The sequence below is a fragment of the Ctenopharyngodon idella genome, chromosome 15 (assembly GCF_019924925.1).
Source record: "Ctenopharyngodon idella isolate HZGC_01 chromosome 15, HZGC01, whole genome shotgun sequence".
Taxonomy (NCBI): Eukaryota; Metazoa; Chordata; class Actinopteri; order Cypriniformes; family Xenocyprididae; genus Ctenopharyngodon; species Ctenopharyngodon idella.
This window is the reverse complement of record NC_067234.1, coordinates 14,466,473-14,492,693: the sequence shown is the minus strand read 5'-3', so window position 1 is coordinate 14,492,693 and position 26,221 is coordinate 14,466,473. Positions and strand designations below refer to the sequence as shown.

The window sequence follows — 26,221 nt, the reverse complement described above, 5'->3', positions numbered from 1 at the left end:
TTTTTAGGTTTGCTTCACTTGTAGGGCACTGATGCTTACACACCCACACCAACACACACACCATTTATTTATTACAGAGAAACAGAATGTTGTCTTCAATGTCACATCTTCATCACCTTGTCTGTAAATACAAAGTTCGCAGTCAGTTAATCTCTTGTCCATAAATGAAGTCAAAAATGTTATTACAAAGATCATTTTAAAGATGAAATCAGTGATGGTAATGAGTTTGTGAAATGCCTACTTTAGTACCACAGGAAGGTCCAGTGTAACCTTGACGACAGTGGCAGAAATTTGGGAAAACACATCTCCCCCCATTGAGGCACATTTGTTGACAGATTGCTGTTAGGGGAGAAATTAAAGATAAAATAAAAAAATATTTGTAATTACTAAATATATATATATATATATATATATATACACACACACACACACATACATACATACAACAGTTCTTTCTGGTTCTTGAATCTGATTGGCTGAGAGACGTGCGATACTGGTACCGTTTCACCGTTTGTATCACTCCGCTTGTGTCGACTGTAATGGCGGTCCAGCAAATCTACCATATTTTTTATAAATACTACTGTTGTTGTCATGAAATGTAGTTTAAAGACTTTTTCAGGTGAGAATGTAGTTCTTTAGACCTTAAATATGTGACTAGTATATAAGCATTGCGCCTATTTTACTATTTATTTGGACACTTTCACAGATGCGAGCTCCAGGCCGTCAGCAGCCGTTCAGTGCTCATGTACCCGCAGAGAACAGCTGAATCTTGGCCAGTCATTCGGGTATTTGCCGCTGGCTTTTATGTAGATAATCACTCTCTCATAATACAATAATACTCGACTCTACATAATACAAAAAGCTTCAATGAAGCAACTTGACGTTCCTTCATTACAAGTTCTGAACTGACGTTTCAGAATTAGTAACAGAGGCTTGGGCTCAACTGTTAAACTGTCAACTTGAGATTTGAATCTGTGGCGGAAGGAAGTAGTTCTCCACAAAAGAGGGTTTTAAAGACACTCCATTGTTATTCTTATTTATTTAAACACTTGTGCCATCAAACTGTTGTATAAACGCAATATCACACTGGTAGCCGTGCGATATGGCTGTATAACAGCACACTGTGATTACCTACGGCCGAATCACAGCCGTGCTGATATTTTACATTGTTTGCATATTTTATTGATATTTTACATTGTCGCAGCACCTCTCTTCCCAGTCTGACAGTAACGTTGCCCCTCCTTCTGAAAAGCGTAGTGTGCTCTGATTGGTCGGCTGGACCAGTGTGTTGTGAGCGGTCAACCGCTTTGAGCGCGTTTTGGAAATGTAATGCCCCTTATCATAACTGTGAGTTTCAATATACAAACCCGATTCCAAAAAAGTTGGGACACTGTACAAACTGTGAATAAAAAAGGAATGCAATAATTTACAAATCTCATAAACTTATATTTTATTCACAATAGAATATAGATAACATATCAAATGTTGAAAGTGAGACATTTTGAAATGTCATGCCAAATATTGGCTCATTTTGGATTTCATGAGAGCTACACGTTCCAAAAAAGTTGGGACAGGTAGCAATAAGAGGCCGGAAAAGTTAAATGTACATATAAGGAACAGCTGGAGGACCAATTTGCAACTTATTAGGTCAATTGGCAACATGATTGGGTATAAAAAGAGCCTCTCAGAGTGGCAGTGTCTCTCAGAAGTCAAGATAAGCAGAGGATCACCAATTCCCCCAATGCTGCAGCGAAAAATAGTGGAGCAATATCAGAAAGGAGTTTCTCAGAGAAAAATTGCAAAGAGTTTGAAGTTATCATCATCTACAGTGCATAATATCATCCAAAGATTCAGAGAATCTGGAACAATCTCTGTGTGTAAGGGTCAAGGCTGGAAAACCATACTGGATGCCCGTGATCTTCGGGCCCTTAGACGGCACTGCATCACATACAGGAATGCTACTGTAATGGAAATCACAACATGGGCTCAGGAATACTTCCAGAAAACACTGTCGCTGAACACAATCCACCGTGCCATTCGCCGTTGCCGGCTAAAACTCTATAGGTCAAAAAAGAAGCCATATCTAAACATGATCCAGAAGCGCAGGCGTTTTCTCTGGGCCAAGGCTCATTTAAAATGGACTGTGGCAAAGTGGAAAAGTGTTCTGTGGTCAGACGAATCAAAATTTGAAGTTCTTTTTGGAAAACTGGGACGCCATGTCATCCGGACTAAAGAGGACAAGGACAACCCAAGTTGTTATCAGCGCTCAGTTCAGAAGCCTGCATCTCTGATGGTATGGGGTTGCATGAGTGCGTGTGGCATGGGCAGCTTACACATCTGGAAAGGCACCATCAATGCTGAAAGGTATATCCAAGTTCTAGAACAACATATGCTCCCATCCAGACGTCGTCTCTTTTAGGGAAGACCTTGCATTTTCCAACATGACAATGACAGACCACATACTGCATCAATTACAACATCATGGCTGCGTAGAAGAAGGATCCGGGTACTGAAATGGCCAGCCTGCAGTCCAGATCTTTCACCCATAGAAAACATTTGTCACATCATAAAGAGGAAGATGCGACAATTGGAATCGGGTTTGTACTACTAAAGCCCCTTTCACACAGAGATTCCAGAAAATACACTGATAATATGTATTTTCCTCATTTAAATTATTTGTGACTTGAACATTCCCAGAAGAAAGTTCAAGACTACAATCGAGGCGTTTCAGAGAGTTCACAAACTGTGTTTACTGATATATAGAGTGGACTTTGTGCTCTGTAACTGCAGTTTTCATGTTAACAAAACAACATTACACACTAAAAAGTTAAAAATGTAAAAAAAAAAAGCATAATAGGACCCCTTTAAGAGCATTTAGGATTCATCAGGACTTACGAGTTTGGCACTGCAGACCCTCCCATCCAGCTGGACAGTGGCAGGTGTTCGGCCCCACACACTCACCACCATTTTTACATTTCTGTAAGCATGCCGCTACACATACAGACAAGACTATATGTTATATTGCATGTATTTGATATTTCAAGACAAAGATTAAAATGTGTACCAACAGAAACATTTACGTAGTACATAAAGTTTGGGGTCAGTAAGAACTTCTTTTTTAATTAATTTTTTATCTTTTGAAAAGAAAGTAATACTATTATTCAGCGAGGATGCATTAAATGGATCAAAAGTGACAGTAAAGACATTTATAATGTTACAAAAGATTTCTATTTCAAATAAATGCTGTTCTTTTGAATTTTCATCCATCAGATAATCCTGAAAAAACAGTTCACAAAATATTAAGCAGCACAAATGTTTTCAAAACTGATAATAAGAAATGTTTTTAAAATGTTATAAATGTGTTTTAGAATCATTTCTGAAGGATCATGTGACACTGAAGACTTAGTAATGATGCTGAAAATGTTTTAATATGTATTAAAATAGAAAAGTTATTTTATTTTACACAATATTTTTTCACAATATAACCGTTTTTACTGTATTTTGATCAAATAAATGCAGCCTTGAAGACATTAAGTCGCAAATCTCTTACGGATGTTGCAAATCCCTCCTCTCCATCCAGATGGACAGGAACAGGTGTTTGGACCGACACATTTTCCGTTGTTCATGCACATGGGGTCACACACACCTAAACACAGCGCATATAGTCCAAACATATAATATGCTAGAATGCATGCTGGATGTAGAAATAAATCACAACAACAGAAATAAAACAATCTATATTTTGGAGAAAATAATACCAATGAACACTCACTTTTCTGGCATCTCTTCCCAGTGTATCCTTCAGGACAGGAGCACACGTTGTTTCTCATGCACTGGCCTCTGTTTTTACATGGAGGATTACACAGAGCTACAAAAATGACATTAATAATTACAGTTAAGACCATTTATTAATTGTGCAGCATTGTTTACATGAAATAAAGATTTGCTATGAAACGGTTGTACCTATCTGGCACTGTGAACCATAGAAGCCACTAGGACAAGCGCAGATGTTTGGTTTGATACAAGTCCCTCCATTTAAACACACAGGTTTACAGTCGGCTGGGAATTAAAACAGGTAGGAAATGTATTTATTAAATAGACATTTATGATGAATATTTAAAGTCACCATGAAATCAAAATTTACAATTTTTTAATTAATGTGCCCTTATAATCTTTAATCAAAGTGACTTCCTCTCCCTCTTCCGGCGACAGCTCTTCTCTTCTTTTATGATGTGTTTACTGGTGCGAGGGCGGGACAACCTGTCACTCACATGAGATCGACCAATGGCACATCCATCCAACAATCCAATTAATTCCCGACGGACAAAATCAAGTCCCTTCCTGCATTTTTTCTTGTTTGAGAACCCGTTTCACTCGGATATGTGTCACAACAGGGAAGAAAAGACTATCGCAACTTCTGTTTCAAGCTGACTTTAAGGATGAAAGCCCACCTGAGTTACATGTTGGTCCGTACCAGCCAGGTTTACACTCACAGACATCAGGCGACACACACTCTCCACCGTTTTCACAATGTCTGTTACACACCACTGAAAACACAAAGGCAATGACACAATCATTATGAACTAATTTCTTTGTATTTTAAAATCACTTGGAAATGGTCTGCTCACTAGTTTCACATCTTGGTCCCACGTAGCCATATGGACAAGTGCAGTGATTTCTGGACAAACAGCGGCCACCATGTTGACAAGGCGGATCACAGCTGGCTGAGAGGCAAGATAAAAATGAGTAAATTTACATAATATCCTCTGAAACCCTCAATGCATATTATCTGGAGTCATATAGCAAAATGGTTAAACGTTCATGGATTTGTAACGGTTAGAATGGAGTAAGACACTAAAGATAGAGTTTACCTTCCTCACAGGTGGGGCCGTTGTACCCTGCGGGACATTCACACACATTGGGCTTCACACACTTCCCTTTGTTCTTGCAGTCTGGTCGACAAACAGCTGACGGGACAAGATATATCTGGTGTGAGTTTGAAATTAGTCATAAAGACATCAGAATTAAAATGAGTAATCAATTTTTTTTATGTCTTTCAAGCTAAATGAATGTCTTAGGCTGGGACTGACCAATGTGGCAGTTGTATCCAGTGTAACCCTCTTTACAGGTACAAGTGTTGGGCTGTGAGCACTCCATATTCTGACCACAAGGGTAACGACACATGGCTGCGCACACACACGCGCACGCACACACACACACACACACACAGAGGCAATGTTTAAATTATGTTAACAACTGTTTTAGAAACATTCTATCAATAGTATTCAAAGGTGAACCTCACAATATATACATACATACAGTATCTCACAGAAGTGAGTACACCCCTCACATTTTTGTAAATATTTTATTATATCTTTTCATGTGACAACACTGAAGAAATGACACTTTGCTACAATGTAAAGTATTGAGTGTACAGCTTGTATAACAGTGTAAATTTGCTGTCCCCTCAAAATAACTCAACACACATCCATTAATGTCTAAACTGCTGGCCACAAAAGCGAGTACACCCCTAAGTGAAAATGTCCAAATTGGGCCCAATTAGCCATTTTCTCTCCCCAGTGTCATGTGACTCGTTAGTGTTACAAGGTCTCAGGTGTGAATGGGGAGCAGGTGTGTTAAATTTGGTGTTATCGCTCTCACTCTCTCATACTGGTCACTGGAAGTTCAACATGGCACCTCATGGCAAAGAACTCTCTGAGGATCTGAAAAAAAGAATTGTTGCTCTACATAAAGATGGCGTAGGCTATAAGAAGATTGCCAAGACCCTGAAACTGAGCTGCAGCACGGTGGCCAAGACAATACAGCGGTTTACACCGCACACTGCATCAAATTGGTCTGCATGGCTGTCGTCCCAGAAGGAAGCCTCTTCTAAAGATGATGCATAAGAAAGCCTGCAAACAGTTTGCTGAAGACAAGCAGACTAAGGACATGGATTACTGGAACCATGTCCTGTGGTTTGATGAGACCAAGATAAACTTATTTGGTTCAGATGGTGTCAAGCGTGTGTGGCGGCAACCGGGTGAGGAGTACAAAGACAAGTGTGTCTTGCCTACAGTCAAGCATGGTGGTGGGAGTGTCATGGTCTGGGGCTGCATGAGTGCTGCCGGCACTGGGGAGCTACAGTTCATTGAGGGAACCATGAATGCCAACAGAGCATGATCCCCTCCCTTCGGAGACTGGGCCACAGGGCAGTATTCCAACATGAGAACGACCCCAAACACACCTCCAAGACGACTGCTGCCTTGCTAAAGAAGCTGAGGGTACCTAAACCCTATTGAGCATCTGTGGGCCATCCTCAAACGGAAGGTGGAGGAGCTCATGGTCTCTAACATCCACCAGCTCCGTGATGTTGTCATGGAGGAGTGGAAGAGGACTCCAGTGGCAACCTGTGAAGCTCTGGTGAACTCCATGCCCAAGAGAGTTAAGGCAGTGCTGGAAAATAATGGTGGCCACACAAAATATTGACACCTTGGGCCCAATTTGGACATTTTCACTTAGGAGTGTACTCACTTTTGTGGCCAGCGGTTTAGACATTAATGGCTGTGTGTTGAGTTATTGTGAGGGGACAGCAAATTTACACTGTCATTTCTTCAGTGTTGTCGCATGAAAAGATATAATATAATATTTACAAAAATGTGAGGGGTGTACTTACTTCTGTGAGATACTGTATATATCTATATCTATATATATCTATATATATATCTATCTATCTATATATATATATATATATATATATATAAAAATGTTTTACTTGTATATTACTGTTTTTGCCTTTTCCCGCTTTATTATTATAATTTTTTATTTTGATTTTGGTGTAAAATGTGACTCAAAATTTCTTGCTTTTCTCATGAGTGTCAACTACTATAACAAACAATGTTTTATTTTGTTATTCCTCATTTATCAGGATAAATAGCTCACGTTTGCAGGTAATTCCATTTCCTCTATAGCCGTGTGGGCAGCTTCCACATCTGAAGGAACCAGAGGATGTGGCTTCACATGCTACTCCAGAAAAACAGGGGGAGTCCGCACAGGTTCTGTTGTCCTCAGCGTGTTCAGGGTTAAATTCTTCTTCATTCAGCTGCTCTCTGGTTGAGCTGCCTTTTGCTTTCGTGTTGGTCCAGTCTAGGGTGTGTGTGGTGGTCTTCCTATCAACAGACGAGGTCCTCTTGCTGCTAAGAGGAGATTTCTCAGCTTCAATAGAAGGTTCCGCTGACTTCCTTGTAGAAGAAGGCGCGGCCAAAGAGAAGTGACATCAGAGAGTTTGTCACCCTCCCTCAATATTATCTGCCCTGCAAGATAATAAGGGTTAGAAGGTCGAGCCTGAAGAAGAATCTACAAAAACACAAAAGCTGTGTATTCTGGTTCCTCTGAAATAATGTTGCTCATAATAATAATGTTCATATAAAGAAAAGCAACTGACTGTTTGCTGTCCTTGACGTGCATGTTTGTCCATTGCCGTTGAGTCCAGGGGGACACGGACCACATACATAACCAGCAGACGTGTATGTGCTCTCAAAGCACTGGACTCCAGGATAACAGGGCCGACTGGAACACGGGCTCTGCCCTTTAGAGGGTACATACATATACACAGTCATCACATTCTCACAACTGATACATATTACAGGTGAAAAACAGTGTAATTATTTATTATTCCCACCTGGAACAAGCTTAGGTTTGAAGGAGCCGAGGTTAATCTCACTTTTTGAGGTAATTTCATGACTGTCTTCATCAGTTTTATCCACTGTCTTTTCTAAAAACAAAAAAAAAAACAAATAAATAAAAAGTTGAAATTTAATTATGACTGTATTTGTCATTATTTTGAATTATATCATAATTATGACTTCTCATCATTTCGACTTTTTGTCATAACTAACTTGTCATAATTATTACTATAATTGTCATTATTTAGACTTTTTTGTCATAGCTATTACTTTTTATATCATCATTTTGACTTTGTTATAGTTGTTTTTGTCATAATTTCAACTTTTGTCATGATGAATTTTAATATCATTTTCAACTTTTTTTGTGATAATTATGACTTTATCTTATAATTTCTACTTTTTGTTAACAGATTACTTTTTGTTATAATTCTGACTGTAATTTTCATTATATCATATTTTTATGTCATGATTTTTATATCCAAATTTTGACTTTTTGTTATCATTGTTTTGTCATAATTTTGACTTATCTCAATTATGACATGGTGTCTAATAATTCAGAATTTCTGTCATAATTATGACTTTCTCTGTCATAATTTACCAAAGCATGACTTCTCTTTCTTATGTGGTGGAAATGGGCTTCCATAGTACCAATTCTTTTGAATCAGTAAACTCATGGGTATAAACTCAATTATATAATGTTTACAACTTAATTTACATGGTTAATATTACTGGACAGCCCCAAGAATAACATGCAAAGCATGACATTTTAATGTCAACACTATTATTGTACACAAGAAATGTTTAAACAGGAGTAGACTACTAGTTTTGGTGCAATATCAGGTTATCGTTACTTTCAGCAGTTACAAAATGGATGGTGTTTGAGAAAGGGTTAAAATCAAGTAAAGTCAAAATTGACACAATTTAATTATACTGATTATATTTCACGTTACTATTCATTCTATTCCAAAGGGGAAAAAACTGTTTTGGTAATATTTCCTCATAATGTAAAAACATTCTCTGCCTGACTATTTGTTCATAAACCTAAAAGTAAGTATGAGATATGGGCGTACGGTTGCAGGTCGTCCCATCTCCAGTGAGGTATTCAGGACAGGGTCCACACACAAATGAGCCCATTGTATTTCTGCAGGAAACACCTGGGTAACATGGAGCTGATGAACATTCATCAATGTCCTCATCGCAGATTACACCTGTTGAGCACAGCAGCAGGAGACTCTCAAACGTGATCAACAAGTAACAACTACACCGATATTATATCAGATCCACTTCTACACAAATAGATTGTTTCTACAGTATTCTTTCAGGTGATCAAGTAGCTATGAGTGAACTGACCTGTGAAGCCCTCCGGACAGTGGCAGGTAAAGGAGTTTAGTCCATCCACACATGTGCCCGAGAGGCATGGGTTTGACCTGCAGTCGTCGACATCGACTTCACACCTGTCCCCCTCCAGACCAGCAGGACAAACACACAGGTATTCACCAGATCCCGGGGGGAAGTTAATGTTAGTCATACAGGAAGCTCCATTCTGACAGTCACAAGGGTGAACTGACACCTGGGAAATAGAATATGCAACCATATATATATAAACACATACTGTTCTAAAGTTTGGGGATGGAAAGTTTTGAAGTTTTTTTTAATTAAAGCTGCATTTATTTGATCAAAAATACAGTAAAACAGTTGTACTGTGAAATATTATTACAATTTAAGATAACTGCTTTCTATTTGAATATGTTTTAAAATGTAATCTATTCCTGTGATCATTATGCCAGTCTTCAGTGTCACATGATCCTTCAGAAATCATTCTATTATCCGGATTTACTGCTCAAGAAACACTTCTTCTTATTATCAATGTTGAAAACAGTTATGCTGCTTAATAATTTTTATGGAAACTGTGATACATTTTTGTCAGGATTCTTTGATGAATAGAAAGCATATATTTGAAATAGAAAAAACAAAATTACAATATCCTTTTGTGACATTATAAATGTCTTTACTGTCAGTTTTGATCAATGTATCCTTGCTGAATAAAAGTATTCATTTCATATATTGTCATTTATATATAATAATTATTAAATTATTTTTTTTTGGCAATATATTATAAAACTGAGTTAAAATGATCTAATGATTCAGAATGTTTTTGGAAGCCATTTGGCGCCCCCCTGTGGACAACAATGGAGACACAAAATTATACTTCCAGCAGTCTACGGCATTCAGAAAGATGTGCAAGATTTCAGGTGCAAATTTTTGTAGAAGCAACATTTTACCAGATGGTTTCTAGAGCTCACCTTCACTGCTGCACGTGTCTCTGCATTACAGTCATCTGTTACAGCCAGTTCAAAGGTCATTGGTGTGGTGGACAGAGCTTTCCAGATGAGCAGGCCAGCTGGAGAAAGAACAGCATCTCTGGGCCCTGACTTGAGCGTGAAGAGAACTGCAGAGCCCTCTGGATCAGTGGCTGAGAACTGATAGACGAAATTCTCTCCATAGAATGTCTTCAGACTGAGCTGACCCGCGTGAAACACCGGTGCCTCATTTTCTATGAACACACACAGAACATCAGAACAAGGACTATGACACAGGAACACTAGTCAACATTATGTACATTGGAAAATACATACTGTATATAACAATATATAACTCAACATGACAAAACTGTATTTTCATAATTTATTGTGAACTTCTATGTAAGTGTGATATATAACTGTTGCAGGAGAGTGAAAATAACATGTTAAGCTATAAAACAGCTTTTAAAAAATCAAACAGGACCAACATGCATCTTTATGGAAAAATGTGGCCAACCATGACTCAGAGTCAACAAGGAAGTCATTTCAATAGCAGAACTAGTAAGTTCTCCAGCTTTAGGAAATAAAGGAAATAAGAATTAAAGACTGATATGAACATACTCTCAGCAATAGACCAGCCATACTTGGAAAGATCCGGTCTGCATGTCAGACACGGGCTGCTCAAGCTGTGATTCCCCTCCTCATAACACAGTCCGTCAATGTTACATGTTCTGTCCTGAGGGGATATTTAGGGAAAACTTTTTTAAAACTGTACATTACACAAACAAAGCAATCTGTACTAATATCATTAGGTTTTTGTGGTTGTTTAAATAAACCTCTTGCATGCTGTGGCAAGCAGGGCGAGGCCGAGAGCCGTGGGAACGGAGCGAGGCCGGGGACGCGCCACACCGGCCTCGAGTCCCACAGAGGAGCTCCGGAAGAATAAAAGGAGGAGTGACGACAGTGGAAGACGAGAGAGGACCAGACCTATGACTTTATGTTGTTGTTTTGTTTTAGTTTATGCGGCAGTCGTCCAAGATGGGCCGCCGCTTTACTTTTGTTTTTGTTGTTTATGTTTTTATTATATGGAAGCTTGTTTCCACCACTGAATAAAAAATAAAATAAAATAAAAAAGGTAATTCTGACTTTTTTTCTCAGAATTGCATGATATAAACTCGCAATTGCGAGTTATAAAGTCAGAATTGTGAGTTAAGTCTGTTTTTTAACTCAGAATTGGACTTTATAACTCGCAATTGAGATGTTATATCTCACAATTGCGAGAAAAAAGTCAGAATTGAGAGTTTATCATGCGCAATTGTGAGTTTATATCTCGCAATTCTGACATTATAACTTGCAATTTTGACTTTATTTTTCACAGTTGTGTTTATATCTTACAATTCTGACATTATAACTCGCAATTCTGAGAAAAAAAGTCAGAACTGTAAGATAAAAAGTCGCAATTACCTTTTTTATTTTTTATTAAGTGACAGAAACAAGCTTCCAAAATATTATTATTAAAGTAATGCTGAACATTCGCCGGTTCCTGCCTCCTTCTTCCCTGAGCTTTTAACATCATTACACATGCTTATCACAAACGTTTCTTGCTGAATTTAACTGTAGAGTGTGAGAAAGCCCCGGGTTTAGAGAACTGAACAACGCTAGCTTTGTTTGACTGATCTTGACCTGAAATTATTTTGCTGTACATAATTACAAGGCTGAATGTGAAATAGTTTCCTGTATTCAAAAAGTCTAAGTACACATAATGATAAATGATGAACAGTATATGTAAACACTTCAAGATAAAACGTGCACTGAGTCTGGGTCGACTGATCAAAAAGAAGTTTAAAGGAACACCATTTAAACAAATTACAAACAGATCATGGTGGAACATATGTGTTTTCTTTTTGAGAAATGGTTTACAGTAATGTACTCTACCATTAAAAAACTGGGGTCGTCGGATATTTTAAAGTTTTTGAAAGAAGTATTTATTTATTGTGAAATATTATTGCAGTTTAAAATAAGTTTTCCGTTTTAATATATGTTAAAATGTAATTTATTCCTGTGATGCAAAGCTGAATTTTCAGCATCATTACTCCAGTCTTCAGTGTCACATGATCCTTCAGAAATCATTCTAATATGATGATTTGCTGCTCAAGAAACATTTCTTATTGTTATCAATTTTGAAAACAGTTGTGCTGCTTAATATTTGTTTTGGAAACTTTTTGTTCAGGATTCTTTGATGAATAGAAAGTTCTAAAGAACAGCATTTATTTGAAATAGAAATCTTTTGTAACTATTTTTGTAAATGTCGTTACTGTCACTTTAATTTTTTTTTGTCACTTTACAATTTAATGTGTCCCACTGATTAAAAGGATACATTTCATAAAAAAACTGGTGCTGACCCCAAACTTTAGAACGGCTACATGGGAAAAACAGCAGATACAGACTTTAGACTTTGTTTGAGTGTGTTTTTTTTTTTTTTGTCTTATCAACTTATTGATCTTGTTCTTGACACCTAGATGGACTTTATTAATTAAATATCTCTGAATTTGGCAGTCATTTGTGATTAATAGGACCTGGCCATATAATGGGATGCTTTGTATCAGGAGAGTATTGCATCCAAACCAAAACAGAACTGAATGAGAATGGATGGCACATACCTTTAGGGTGCAGACCACTGAGGTGCTGACTGTACAAATCTGACATGTGCCGTCAAAAAGAGTCAGTATCTTCGCATTGCTGAAGCTGTGTCCATCATTAGACACCTAGAAGACAGATAAACAAACAAATAAATGTCATATTCAATACGTTTTAATACACTAGTTTTACATAATAGTTTACAGCTCAATCACACAGTAATGAGTGTCAAACTACTTTGATTTGCCAGCGCAAGACTGGTTGGTGTGCAGTGGTGGAGGATTGTGGGTCGTCCACAGGGAGCTGGCACTCTAATGAGGATGAATTCTGGAAGGAGGCGGGCACCAGCCGAGCATCATCCAAAGACCATTCACCATTTACTATCTATGTAGACAGAACAATATGTATTCAGGTTAATAATCATTTATCTTCAGGCTCGATTTAATGCTTGAGTGGCAATGTGCTGTCACCTTTTCCTTCACAACTTCACACTTGAGCTTGTAGGACTTTTTAAAGCCTTGACCAAGAACCCTAACAGAGGAACAGACGCCATAACGGATATCACACAGTCCTCCGTTCTCCAGTTCTGTGATCTCTGGAGTCTCGTCTGCATCAGGAAAACAGATTAACTGGCTAAAAACAAATGAAATGCACACCAAAGTCTTCTGGATCAACATACTACATTTCCATTTAGGCCACGTAGAGATAAACATTTCGAAATTTTTGTTTGTCCTCTCCACTTGAGATCAGTTTTATTCCTTAGAATAAGTAATTGATGCATAACATATCCATGAATTTAAAAAAAAATCATGATTTAAGGAAGCAATTTACATGAATGTATAAAGAGTGTATATTTTAGGGGTTGTAACTGGTCACATTTTTTGCCAACCTTTTTGACATCCCTATAGTTCACTAGTTCACTTTAAATAAATATCTTGTGATATTTACCTAAATAATAATCGTTGATTGAAAAAAAACCTGAGATAAAATAAAATGTAAATATTACATGAAAAAAAAACTTAAACACAAAAAACTAACAAAATTAGAAATATATATATAAAATGACAAAAGCACTTAATAAAATTACTACAAACTAAACTAAAATTAAAATTAAATAAAAAAATAAAAGCTAATTAAAAATACTAACAAATACTATAAAAGTACATAAATAATACTATTTTTTTTTAAAGTACAAATATTGCATGCAGCCTCTTAAAGCATTAGTCCACTTTCAATAAAAAATTCCTGATAATTTACTCATCCCCATGTCATCCAAGATGTCCATGTCCTTCTTTCTTCAGTCAAAAAGAAATTAAGGTTTTTGATGAAAACATTCCAGGATTATTCTCCTTACAGTGGACTTCAATGGCCTCCAGACGGTTGAAGGTCAAAATGACAGTTTCAGTGCAGCTTCAAAGGGCTTTAAATGATACCAGACGAGGAATAAGGGTCTTATCTAGCGAAACGATCGGTCATTTTCTAAAAAAAAATCAAAATGTATATGCTTTATAGGCACAAATGATTGCATCACAAGTGCTTCCACCAGAACACGATTCCGTATTCTTCAAAAAGCTTACACTGAATGTCCTACGCCTTACTTATTCAACTTACGGAACGAATGCGGCGCCAGTTCCGTTTTTTCCGTAAGTTGAATAAGTAAGGCGTGGACATTTAGCGTAAGCTTTTTGAAGAATACGGAATCGCGTTCTGGTGGAAGCACTTGTGATGCGATCCTTATAGTGGACTTCACCATTGAGGTCCACTATAAGGAGAATAATCCTGGAATGTTTTCATTAAAAACCTTAATTTCTTTTCGACTTAAGAAAGAAGGACATGGACGTCTTGGATGACATGGGGGTGAGTAAATTATCAGCAAATTTTTATGTGAAAGTGAACTATTCCTTTAATATGAACTCATAAAACCTGCATTCATGATATTTATTAAAGCAAAACGCTGTTTAAACTAATTTAAGATTGAGTATAGCATATCCTAGTGCAGAACATGTAAACAGTTATATAAACTACCCAAATATACATACACCCACCAGACACCTGGCTGCAATCATATGAGCCAAATCCAGGGAAGCACGAGCAGCCCCACTCTGTGCACTGTCCATTCCCGCTACACAGGCCTGGGCATCTGAGGGAAGCCAGAACATCCTGGTTCTCCTTTCTCCTGCCAACATCCTCTACCACCCTCCTCTCACACTCATTCTCCAGGAGGGGCACAGTGGCTCCTATCCAGGCCTGATCGTCCTTTAGTTGTTGGTCTATCACACACATTTTCAATGCCTGCTCCAGCATCTCGCCCAGGAGACGCCCACAACCCAATCCCACTGTGGAGTTCCTCAGGGTTCCCTCGCAGAGCCGCCAGACCTCGGATTCCGTCAGGCCTGACTCAGTAGGCCAGGATGGTACTAGCGGTTCAGGTGAATTCGATGAAGAATGGTCCTCTGGGAAATTATATGTTGACTCCTTCAGGTCTGACTGGTGTGGAGATGATCTGGAGTGGTAATATCCATCTTGACGTCTGCTTCGGTTTGTGACACGTCTCTGAGTTTGGGATCTCTGTGGGTTTAGAATACGTCTTTGACTCTGGGATCTTTGGGGATTCATAACGCGTCTCTGAATTTGGGATCTCTGAGCATTTGTTCTGCTTCCCTGAGCTGGAAGGTGTTGGGTGGGCCTGGACGTCTCTCTATGAAGTTGCATAGACCTGATGTACTCAGCTGTTACATCCAAAGTAGGGATGATGGAGGGAGATTGGACACGGGTAGAGGAAGAACACCTGGAGGAAACGGTAGACTGGGGCGATGCTCCACTGGTTGACTGGTGTTTCTCTTGTTGACAATGGCAGTACTCGCGGAGACTGGAGTTGCTTTCATAGATGAGGATCTTGTCAAACAAGCTGGTACTGGGTGCCAACCTGGTTTTAAGGAAGCATAATGATCCATATTGAGGAGGGATATACTGGATATACACTACTGTTCAAAAGGTATGGGGTCAGTAATTTTATTTTATTTTTTTTGAAAGAAATAAATACTTTTTTTCAGCAAGGACACCTTAAATTGATCAAAAGTAGCATTAAAGACTTGCATTTTTACAAAAGATTGACAGATTGAAAGACAAAAGGTTAAAATTAGTTGATTTGTAAGCTACTTACATATAAATTACACACAAGGAAGTTTTTATAATAATGTTATAATACATTTTTAATGACATAATTATGTTTCTACTTATTTTTTATATAGGCCTAAACATTTAAATGGTGGCTGTCATAAAACAGATTTATACATTCAATATTGAAGCATATGTTAAGTACAAATACAATGAATATGCAATAGCCTATAGTGCACGTTTAGCAAAACTGTCCTACAAAAAGTTCATTTTTTGTAGCTGACTAATGTGTTTTTGGACATTAAACGGCTTTTCTGAGGTAAACATGAAGGTAAATGTGGCATTTTTACAAGCTGTTTTATTAACGCCCTTCCGCAGTTGAAAATCGATCGATCACATGTGACTTGATGCAGATTTTGGTAAGTTGTACTCTATCTATCAACATACTTTTGGATGTTCATTCATGTTTATGTTATGTTGTAACTAGCAAAGAGGAAGAGATTATCAGTTCACGTGCGCGTTGCTTGAACTGAAGCTCCACAGAGTGCCAAGAAAGATCGCAACAGCTCGAGATACGTCTACAGACTCACTCCAGTATATTTGAAAGTAGCCCATTTTCGATTCTTGTAAGGTTTACTGTGCTTGCATATTGAACTAATTCAAGAGGGTGAGTCTCACCTCCATGCGTTGATAAAAGAGGTGCTATCCTCCACAGTCTCTCCACCCTCTTTGTGGTAGTCATTCATTGGCTGTCCATCAAAGGTTCCACACAGGCCTTCAGTGTGGCCTTGATCAGAGCCCGGGGCCCTTACAGTCAGACTCATTCCCCAGTCAGCCACATCCGCACGCACAAATGCCCCATACAAGAACATAATCTGGACAAAAAAAGGCTTATATTTATGAGTTTATATGGACTAAACTGTGGGTATAATGCAACTCTATTATCTTGAACATATTCTAGCCATCATGCTTATCAAAATTTGCAAGAAATAATCAAAAATGCATACTAATATGCACCTAATATTACTCACAGTGACTTTGCGGCCCTGGTAGGACTCAATTACACGGATGCCACTCTTTAACAGATCTCCGTTCTTCACAGAGAGACGTGGTTTTGTCTCTCCCACCAGCCCATTACACATGTCATAAGTGACCACATAACTACCGTCCATGGCTGCAAAGCCACAGACACACGAGGTGGGATGGGTGGTCATGCCGGCGCATTCCCACTGTCGCACATGCACCTCAAACGGCCGAGCAGTGCTCCTGTACAGTACAAAGGTGCCTATCTGGTAGTTATCATACCTCCTGTGAACAAACAAACAATATTAAATTCAATTCTCACTGCATTTGCATTTATAAATTCATTCGGTGATTCCACATTAAAAAGTGTTTTTAAAGAGGACCTATTATGCCCTTTTACAAAGTCTTGATTTTGTTTTTAAAGTCTACTAGAATAGGTTTTAATGCATGAAAGTTCAAAAACCACATTATTTTTCACATTTTACATTGTTGCAGCACCTCTCTTCCCAGTCTGTCAGTAACGCTGTTTAGAAAAGCCCCTCCTTCTGAAAAGCGCAGTGCGCACTGATTGGTCGGCTGTGTGTTGTGATTGGTAAACTGCTTAGAGCGTGTTTCGGAAATGTCACGACCCTTAACATAACTTTAAACTTTCAATACAGTACAGAAACAATGCTTACTGATAAATAGAAGAACTCCCTTTGAAGTGGACTATATATATATATATATAATAGGTCCTCTTTAATACATCAACTTTTATTATTAGACTATAGTTTGAGTGTAGAGTTTTTACCTGCCATCAAATGTAATGATGTGAGGGTCTGTAAAAGAGTAACAGTGAGCAGAGGGAATATCCTTCACAAGAATCTGGGAAGAACAAGTATATGTACACACATGGATACATAAATTATGCTGTATAAATATATAATTTATAGTATAGTATTATTTATTATTATTATTTATAAATGTTTTACCTAGCTTTCTAAAGATGCATTTACAAGATTACAAAAACAATTAAAGCTGCAAGCAGCGATGAAAGGGCCCTCGCACCCAGGGGCACCGCCACCCAGTGGCCTTAGGAAAACAGTGAACAGTGGGCGACATGCATGTAAGCGAGTAAATACAGGACAACTGAAGTCATTTCTACGTGCCACACTTCCTGCTGCCAACAGGTGGAGCGTGACTGTAACTGAATATTGCCATATAGATGTCTTCAGGCCAGGACTATTATCAAACATGTGAAGTTTGGAGCAGATCGGACATTGTATGCCTGAGTTACAACAACTTCCTGTTAAGTGGCGTTAATTGCATACTTTAGCACTTAGCCAAGTGTTGCATGATTTAACGTGTTTCTAGCATATTTGGTACTTCATGGCATATACAAATGTGTTTCTGGGAGTGAATTACAGTGCAAAGCATGCCATTTCCTGTTGCCAGCAGGTGGCACTATGACTAACTGAATATTGGCATATATATGTCTTTAGGCCAGGACTCTTATCACACATGTGAAGTTTGGGGCAGATCGGACATTGTATGCCTGAGTTACAGCAACTTCCTCTTTCATGGCAAAACATCAGACTTTGTCGGGCCGCCACGGACACGCCCTTCAACGAAAACTCAAGATCTTCTCAATTTAACATCGCCTTAAGATTAGACTGACCAAATATGATGTTGATCTGATTAAAGCTTTAGGAGGAGTTTGTTAAAATACAATGCCTGGAAATGGCAAAAATTGCAAAAAGTTTGCAGAGAAAACTCAAAATATCTCACTTCCTGTTGGGTTTACAGATTTTGCACCCGGGGACTTTTTTGTAGGTATTGGGCTGTTACTTGAGTCTACCGAATTTCATACCTGTACTTGAAATGTAGCATGAAGGACGCTTTATTGAAATTTTGTAGGTGGCGCTATTGAGCCATTTTGCCACACCCAATTCCAAAACCCATATCAGACGTAAATTTTCACAATTTCTGACGCGTGTGCAAAGTTTCGTGAGTTTTCGAGCATGTTTAGGCCCTCAAAAATGTGATTCATTTCAGAGAAGAAGAATAATTGACTGAGCAATTACAATAGGGTCCTCACACCATCAGTGCTCGGGCCCTAACAAGGCATTTGACTATATACATACTACATATGAATATGTTTACAAAGTGTCAGGACAATTATTAATTATAACTAGGTGTATATATATATATATATATATATATATATACCTAAACCATATATAATATACAGTATATAATATACTGCATATATAATCAATGAAGGCCCACCTGCACACTTTGAGGAGTGTACCCATTCCACAGGAAGTTGGTGCTGATTATAGGTTTGATGTGTATTTCTGTGCTTCTGTCTCCATCTTTCCATATATCAGTCACTGCGCTGTAGTGCACAGATGCTTGGCTACAGAATCCATTATGACAAGGGGTTTGAAACAGCTCAACCTCACAGGAGGATAGGACCAAATCAACACCCAGGTCCTTCTCATCTGCCACTGGAGACAAATCTTTTAAGTACAATTTTCAGTTACGGGTGACATGGTGCAGCTGCTTTTTACAGTTAAGGGGTTAGTTCACCCAAAATGAAGTCATATAATCACTTCTTCTATAATCACTTTCTTTATACAATTTGTTTTGTTTTAATTTTTGACTCCACCTTGACTACTAGTAGCAAGATGCAAAGGCAAAGTGCATCTCTCTGAGGAACATGGTAAAGGTACGGTGCTCTCCACTGTCAGTTTATACTCTCTCCCATCTTCTGAAATAGACACAGCTTGTGGTTTCATCTGGAAAATATGCATAAAAATATAATAAGTCTCACAGAAAACATCTCTTTACTAATACCTGCTCAAAAAACTGCATTTCACTGAATGAGAATTATGAACGAGACATACTTCGATCCCTGCATAAAACTCTTCACTCTCCACAGGAAGACTTTGTATATTGGGAGACTCCAGAAAAAAACTAGTGCAACTGCAATGGATCTGAGATATAGATATGTAGGTTAATATTCATAAAGGTGAATTTGAATTAATGTGAATACTGAATATAAAGTGGCTGGCTACCCTGTCTCCGAGTCGCAGGTTGATCCCATCCAGCTCGATGAGAGTAAAAGTCTCTATTGTAGTGTCTTTCCTGAGCTCTTCTCTGTTGCCCTCGGGTGAGAGTCGCCACCATGTCACTACATATCCCAGAGAGCTGTTCCCACTACTGTCATCAAACGTACACTTCAGGTACACGCTGCTGTCAGAGAGCTCAGCAACAATCAGTGGTACTGAAGAAGAGGGCGGCTGTAGATCTGAGGGATAAATTAGAAATACTGCATATACACTGCCCGGCCAAAAAAAAGTAGCCGTTTGGATTCAAATAGGCAAATACTTAAGAGTCTATGACTGGATCGTTTTTGCAGTGCGTATTATGTTTCTAGCATTTTATGTTTCGCAACAGTTCTTCTAACCCTAATTGATGGAGTGTGTAGCTTTTCATTACTTAAACAACCATGTATTAAGATGTATCATGGCCATATTCCAGGATGACAAAGCCAAGATTCTTTAGGCTCAAATTATGAAAGAATGGTTTGGAGGAGCATGAAGAATCACACATGAATTGGCACCTCTGAGTCCAGACCTTAATTTAATTTAAAGTCTTTGGGATGTGCTAGAGGTGAGTGCTCGACTCTTGCATTGTCAATACAAGACCAAAAATGTATGCACCACTTGATGCAACTATATGTTGTAATGTTATTTCCATAAAGAGGTGCATCAATTTTTGGTCAAGATCTTGTATTGACAATGCAAGAGTCGAGCACTCTTCAAAGTCTACTCCAGCACATCCCAAAGACTTTAAATGAATTTAAGGTCTGGGCTCAGCTGTTGTTTAAAGGAGACCCATAATGCCCCTTTTACAAGGTGTAATATAAGTCTCTGGTGTCCCCAGAATGTGTCTGTGAAGTTTCAGCTCAAAATACCCCACAGATCATTTATTATAGCTTGTCAAATTTGTTTATTTAAATTTAGGGGTTTGTGACGTCACTAACCTGGGAAGAAGCTCATTGTAGTCCCTACCAGCTGTTTGTTGTAGTCCTTAAAAAGCAATTTCTGTAAAAGAAAATATCTCTCTTTGCATTGAACTTTGAGCGTCGTAACTTTGCAGATGTTGCTCATGCTCAAACAGAAACATTACACACTAACAAAAGTTCAAGTTAAAGTCAAATCATAACCAAGGACCAATGAAAAGCTACACACTCCATCAATTAGGGTTAGAAGAACTGTTGCCAAACATATAACATACTAGACATAATAATCACTGCAATAATGATCTAATCATTTGCCTATTAAAATCCAAACAGCACCTTTTTTTTGGGCTGGGCAGTGTATAAATATACAAATAATGTATACTTCAAACCATATACTTAGAATATCTAAACATATATTTGTATTTATAAATATTCGGAGAACATAAAAGTCGTTAAAGCCAGAGGGTAACAGATTTCAGTAATCTCTAATGCTGCCTTGTTGAATTTGGTGACCCGCTTTCTGCATGCTTTCTAAAGTGTGAAACAGAGCAGTTTAGGCATCACCATAGTGAATTTGGAAAATATTAAAGCCATTTTGTGTGAAACAGAGGGGGTAACAGATTCCAGCAACCTCTAATGCTGCCCAGTCGGATTTGGTGACCCTGCTGTACGTCTGTAGTTATTCACATCAAAACGCAAAATGCCATTTTGTCTGAAATTAAGAATGTTTGCTGCTGCTTCAGCTTTAAAACATGAAGTCCAAAGGAATGAATGACCCAAGACCCAGATTTCAGGCCAAACTCTTAATCATCATGTCTCTTTCACTTCCAAGACATGCTTTATGATGCCTGATGAAGGGGACACTTCTAAAGTAAGTGTGTTGAAGGATTCCACTTGAAGGAAAAGTTTGGGTGCCTAAGACCAGGAGAAGGATCACTTGTTAACAGCTGCCAAGATGACGCTCCATGCCACAGTTAAAACACAAAAACAACAAAAATACATGAACTGCTGCTAGATTCATTAGCAGGATAACATGGGGGCAGGGACGTCCCATATGATTGCCAGCTCTAAACTGTTCTGGTGCCTGCATGACAAAGAACTCTGGGAAACCTTTCAGATAATATGCAGCAGTTCATTTTACTATATTTCACAAGCATTGGTTTTGCAAGCTCTGGAAAATCATTTGGTGAGAAAGAGTGATTAAAAATAAATATGTTAAATTATTTTATTTAGATTATTTAGTTTCAAAGATGCAGTTTTATAATATTGGTGGACAAGTCTGAACTACTTACCATTGCAGGTTCCATCACTATTCCTTTGTCTCCCATCACAGCTGGTTTGATTGGATTCTGACATCTCTGCGAATATAATAAAATGTAATGATGACTCTCTTTTTGAACTCCTTTATGCTTTTTACTTTGAAAAGGATGATTTCTGTCTGATTTTTTACAGCCTTTGGGATGCATGATGCAGAACCAAAGGATAATCATACTAACATTTAAAATAGGCCTGCTCAGTGAGGTTCATTGACTTGCCTTCAGCGCAATATCCCATGCATCCTTGCGTTGGTTGGAGCAAGTACACATAAAATTCCCCGCAATTGCGTACGGTGACAGGCAGGCGAAAAAGACAGCAGTCTTTACTGCCGCTGCCGAGGAACTGCCAGGTAGCGCAGGCCGTCATCTGCTTCACCTCTAGAGGGCGTGGGAGAGTCTCTCCCTCGGCCAAGGAGAGCCACACTGGGGCTTGTGTTCCACACTGATTCACCTGTAGGGGTTATTTAGAAACATGGGTCATTATGTTGTAACATAAAGGAGACATTGTTCAGCAGGCTGGACCGATTACACAGATGTACTGTACTGTACTGTACCTCCACACATTTGGTGGGCATACGGGCCGGCTTATCAAAGATCTGGAACTGATACCATCCGGGAGAGAGTGAATGATCACAAATGAGCTCCTGCAGGGCAGACTGGAGCAGCTGCTGTGAGCTGAACCTGGTGCTTCGGTACGGGCTCTGAAGAACAGTATAACCCCCACGGCTGCATTCAGGGGGCTCCACTATAATAATACACACAAACACACACTGAGTTTTGATCAAAAACGTACAACATAGAGGAATGCAATACCACCACACTGAGTATGAAAGTATGAAATTTAATCAGATCTTCTGTTATTTACACTACTATTCAAGTTTGGGGTCGGTATAATTTTATTTTAAATGACTTTGAAGTAAGTCTCTTACAGTAAAAACAGTAAAATTGTGAAACATTACGATTTAAAAAAAAAAAAAAAAAAACATTTTATTCTATATATTTAAAAAATGTAATTTATTCCTGTGACTGATTTGGTGCTCAAGGAACATTTCTTATTATCAATGCTGAAAACAGTTGTGCTGTTTAATGGTTTTGTGGAATCAGTGATATTTTTTCAGGATTCTTTGAGGAATAGAAAGTTAAAAAGAACAGCATTTATTTTAAAAATAAATCTGTTGTGTTCATGCGTGAATTGTATTGTGACTACTATTTTGAAAAAGAAGTCTGAACTTTGTGTAATGTCGAAATGTGTGAGGAGAACAGAAGTGAAGAGTATACAAATTGGATGAAGTTCGCTACTCCTGTCTCGTGTGCTTTATTGTTGTTTACTAACTCTTGACAGATACCACAAAATCTTTTGTAACATTATAATTGTCTGTCACTTTTGATGAATTTAATGCATCTTTTCTGAATAAACGTATTAATTAACTTCTTCTTCTTTTTTTTTTTTTTAAATATTAAATGGAAATATAGCTGAGAGCAGCAATTATCGGGGTTCAAGTGCTTTAAGGCTTTTAAGCACATGGGTAAAACGGTATTGTTTTATTTAGCAAGCCTGTAACCTGATGGAAAAGACCATTTACAGCCAATACAGGCAATTTACCATAAGAAATATATGATATTTAAAGCTTTTTAACAGTTATCGAAGTTGGTTTTTGAAATAATCATCAATATTTAACAAACGCTTCGATGGATAGCAGCGGTCCTAGAGGTAAAGTTGCTTAGAATGAGGAGTATCCGTACCATGTGGTACGAATGTTGTGGGTGTGTGCGAAAACTCACGCAATACACAATTTTTTACGCACGTAATAAATGCGAAGGCGCCCCCCGGTGGCTGATTTCTATTGAACTTCTCACAGGCCTCTAGGGCCCAGTGATTTTCATTCCGATTGGAGTCCGTTAACCTAGTATGATAGCTGCTCAAAATTCATTGGGCGATGGCGGACATTTTTTTGAGATATGTCAATGTCCTCATAGACAGTCATGGAATCTCAAACAAAGACACTGCATGCCAATTTTCAAGTCGATCGGACTAACGGTGAAGTAGTTATAGCCATTTTCATGTTTTTTTCCCCTGTTATAGCACCACGAAGTGCCGTCCTTTTTCACGCGACCACAGAATGTGCTCTTACATAGGGGTGTTAAGTTTGGTGAAAATATCTTATTCTGTTTACAAGTTATAGCCATTTTAGTAAAAGTGGCTCCACCCACTTTGAACATTTTGGCGGACCGTGAATTGAAATTTAATTTTTTTTTTTTTTTTAGAAATATGACAATCAGACTCCAGAGAATCTTGCTGCACTGGTTCTGATCAGGCCAAAAACCTAAGACTAATTCACAAAAGTAGGTTTTTAAAAAAAATCCAAAATACCTGATATTTTTGCCAGAATGACGAGCAAATCCGAGGCATGCATTTTGTCCTGAGCCAAGGATTCCAATTATATAAGAACCCCTAAATAATTTATGAAATTTAATTTCATGAAATACAAAACATCAAACCAAGTGGCATTTGCGAATATTTAAAGTAGCTCTTTTCTAAGAACTTCACAAAATTTTAAAGCAAGCACCCCTTTCCTTATGAAATCATCTTTTGACATGCAAAGGAATGAAAACATGTCTCTGATAATAATTTGAGAGCAATTGAAGCTCTCGATGGCTTCAGCTCAGTGAGATCTGAGATATCCTTTGCTGCCTGTCCTGAAATATATCTTCACCAATCTTTTGCTGGCAGTGGGAAGGTACATGAAAAGACAGGCACAGAGGCAAGATGGCAAGCTGCTCGAATATCCAAGATGGATTTTGACTGCACCGCATGCTTAATGAAAGGAACAAATTCTGATTCTCAAGATATATTCACAATTCACTGTGAAAACGCCACATAAAGTAAACAGTAGTATCATTGACAGTAGTAGTAGAAACTGCATTGCATGTCGCGTCAGGTCATGTGATGTCAACAAGGCGTCCTTGAGAAGGCGACCCGCTCCATGTAGGATATAACAGCCTTTTCTAGTCTTCATCTCGTGGGAATTTACTTTATTGCTATTTCTCAAAATTACTGTTAATTTCTTTAAGAGTAAAACTTTTTAATTATAAAAAAAAATAAAAAAAATACTGAGGGCACCTTTAAGTGTGGCGATCACACATCATACAGGGTAATTAATACACTTATATTTATTTTATATAATTATTAATAATGAATTATCACTCAAACTTCTCTAAAAAAATAAATCAGCCTGTTGCCCAAACGTCTGTAGCCTCGCAGTCCAAGATAGAATGTTTATCGATCGACTTACCTTTTTGACAACTGACAGTGATGTTTAAAATAATAAATATAATAGCAAGGCAACACTCCACACAGATGTTTAAATGCATTTCCGTCTCTAATGCTCTTTAGAAACCCTTAAGAGCGTGTCCACACCAATAACGCAATACAGATTAATATCCCGCCCGATAAGTCCCGTAATGAAAGCTGGCAAAGAAATATTTGAAATGTCTTCAGCGGTCTTTGAGGCGAACAGCGAGTGTTTCGTGGGCTGCTGTCCAGACCACACACACCTCCTCCCGCTGGAGCATCTCGAGCTAACTGTCCCATTCTCCAGTGCTTGTTTAATATTACACACATCCTCTACATATTTTAACCACAACTTTTTCAGTTAAATCTACTAATAAAAAGGGTGTGTTCACGATAGTACGTTGAAATGACCATGATGAATGTCTTTATTCACATTTGTAAACAACGTCCCACGGTGGTGGCGTCATTTCCACCACAAAGACCAACAATTTTTTTTCCCCAAAAGTTAGTGTAGGCTACTTATTTACCAAAGGGAGTGTAGGCTGCTTGTCAGTGAGGAAGAGTATGTTATGAAAATAAAGAAAAATCAAATAAGTATTTGTACTTGATATTTATTTATCACGAATAGCCTGCGTACATTTTCTTCATTTTCAATCAAGCAGTCATTTTATAAAAACTGCAAAATATAAATTAAAACGAGACTTAGGCTATGAAATTATATGTAGCAAGACATTTATAAAAATGTTTAAAATGTAATTTTCACCACAAAATGCTAAACATATACACAATTTGAGACATATAGGCTAGTGCAAATGTTTGTGACTTTTGTTTGTCACTAAGCATGA

General features: G+C 38.0%; 2 protein-coding genes across 2 annotated transcripts; both read right to left on the bottom strand.

Moving 5' to 3' along the window:
• Positions 1-51: 51 nt before the first annotated feature.
• LOC127495683 (von Willebrand factor D and EGF domain-containing protein-like) lies at positions 52-22,248 on the bottom strand. The gene is given in 30 exon segments (XM_051862636.1): positions 52-121; positions 242-339; positions 2,896-2,991; positions 3,551-3,646; positions 3,773-3,868; positions 3,964-4,059; positions 4,452-4,547; positions 4,629-4,724; positions 4,872-4,967; positions 5,091-5,186; positions 6,940-7,266; positions 7,269-7,310; positions 7,442-7,585; positions 7,679-7,771; positions 8,753-8,890; positions 9,033-9,252; positions 9,986-10,236; positions 10,604-10,718; positions 12,643-12,747; positions 12,857-13,003; positions 13,090-13,226; positions 14,665-15,545; positions 16,415-16,611; positions 16,768-17,044; positions 17,550-17,623; positions 19,028-19,248; positions 19,410-19,539; positions 19,648-19,737; positions 19,819-20,051; positions 22,061-22,248. Coding segments are annotated over 30 exon segments (4,761 nt in total). The 5' UTR covers positions 22,125-22,248; the 3' UTR covers positions 52-112.
• LOC127495705 (von Willebrand factor D and EGF domain-containing protein-like) lies at positions 21,068-25,821 on the bottom strand. The gene is made up of 3 exons (XM_051862692.1): positions 25,378-25,821; positions 22,639-22,829; positions 21,068-22,535 (listed from the first exon to the last, which is right to left on the bottom strand). The coding sequence occupies exons 1-3, from the start codon at positions 25,454-25,456 to the stop codon at positions 22,260-22,262; spliced, it is 546 nt and encodes a 181-aa protein (XP_051718652.1). The 5' UTR covers positions 25,457-25,821; the 3' UTR covers positions 21,068-22,259.
• Between the last annotated feature and the right edge of the window lie 400 nt (positions 25,822-26,221).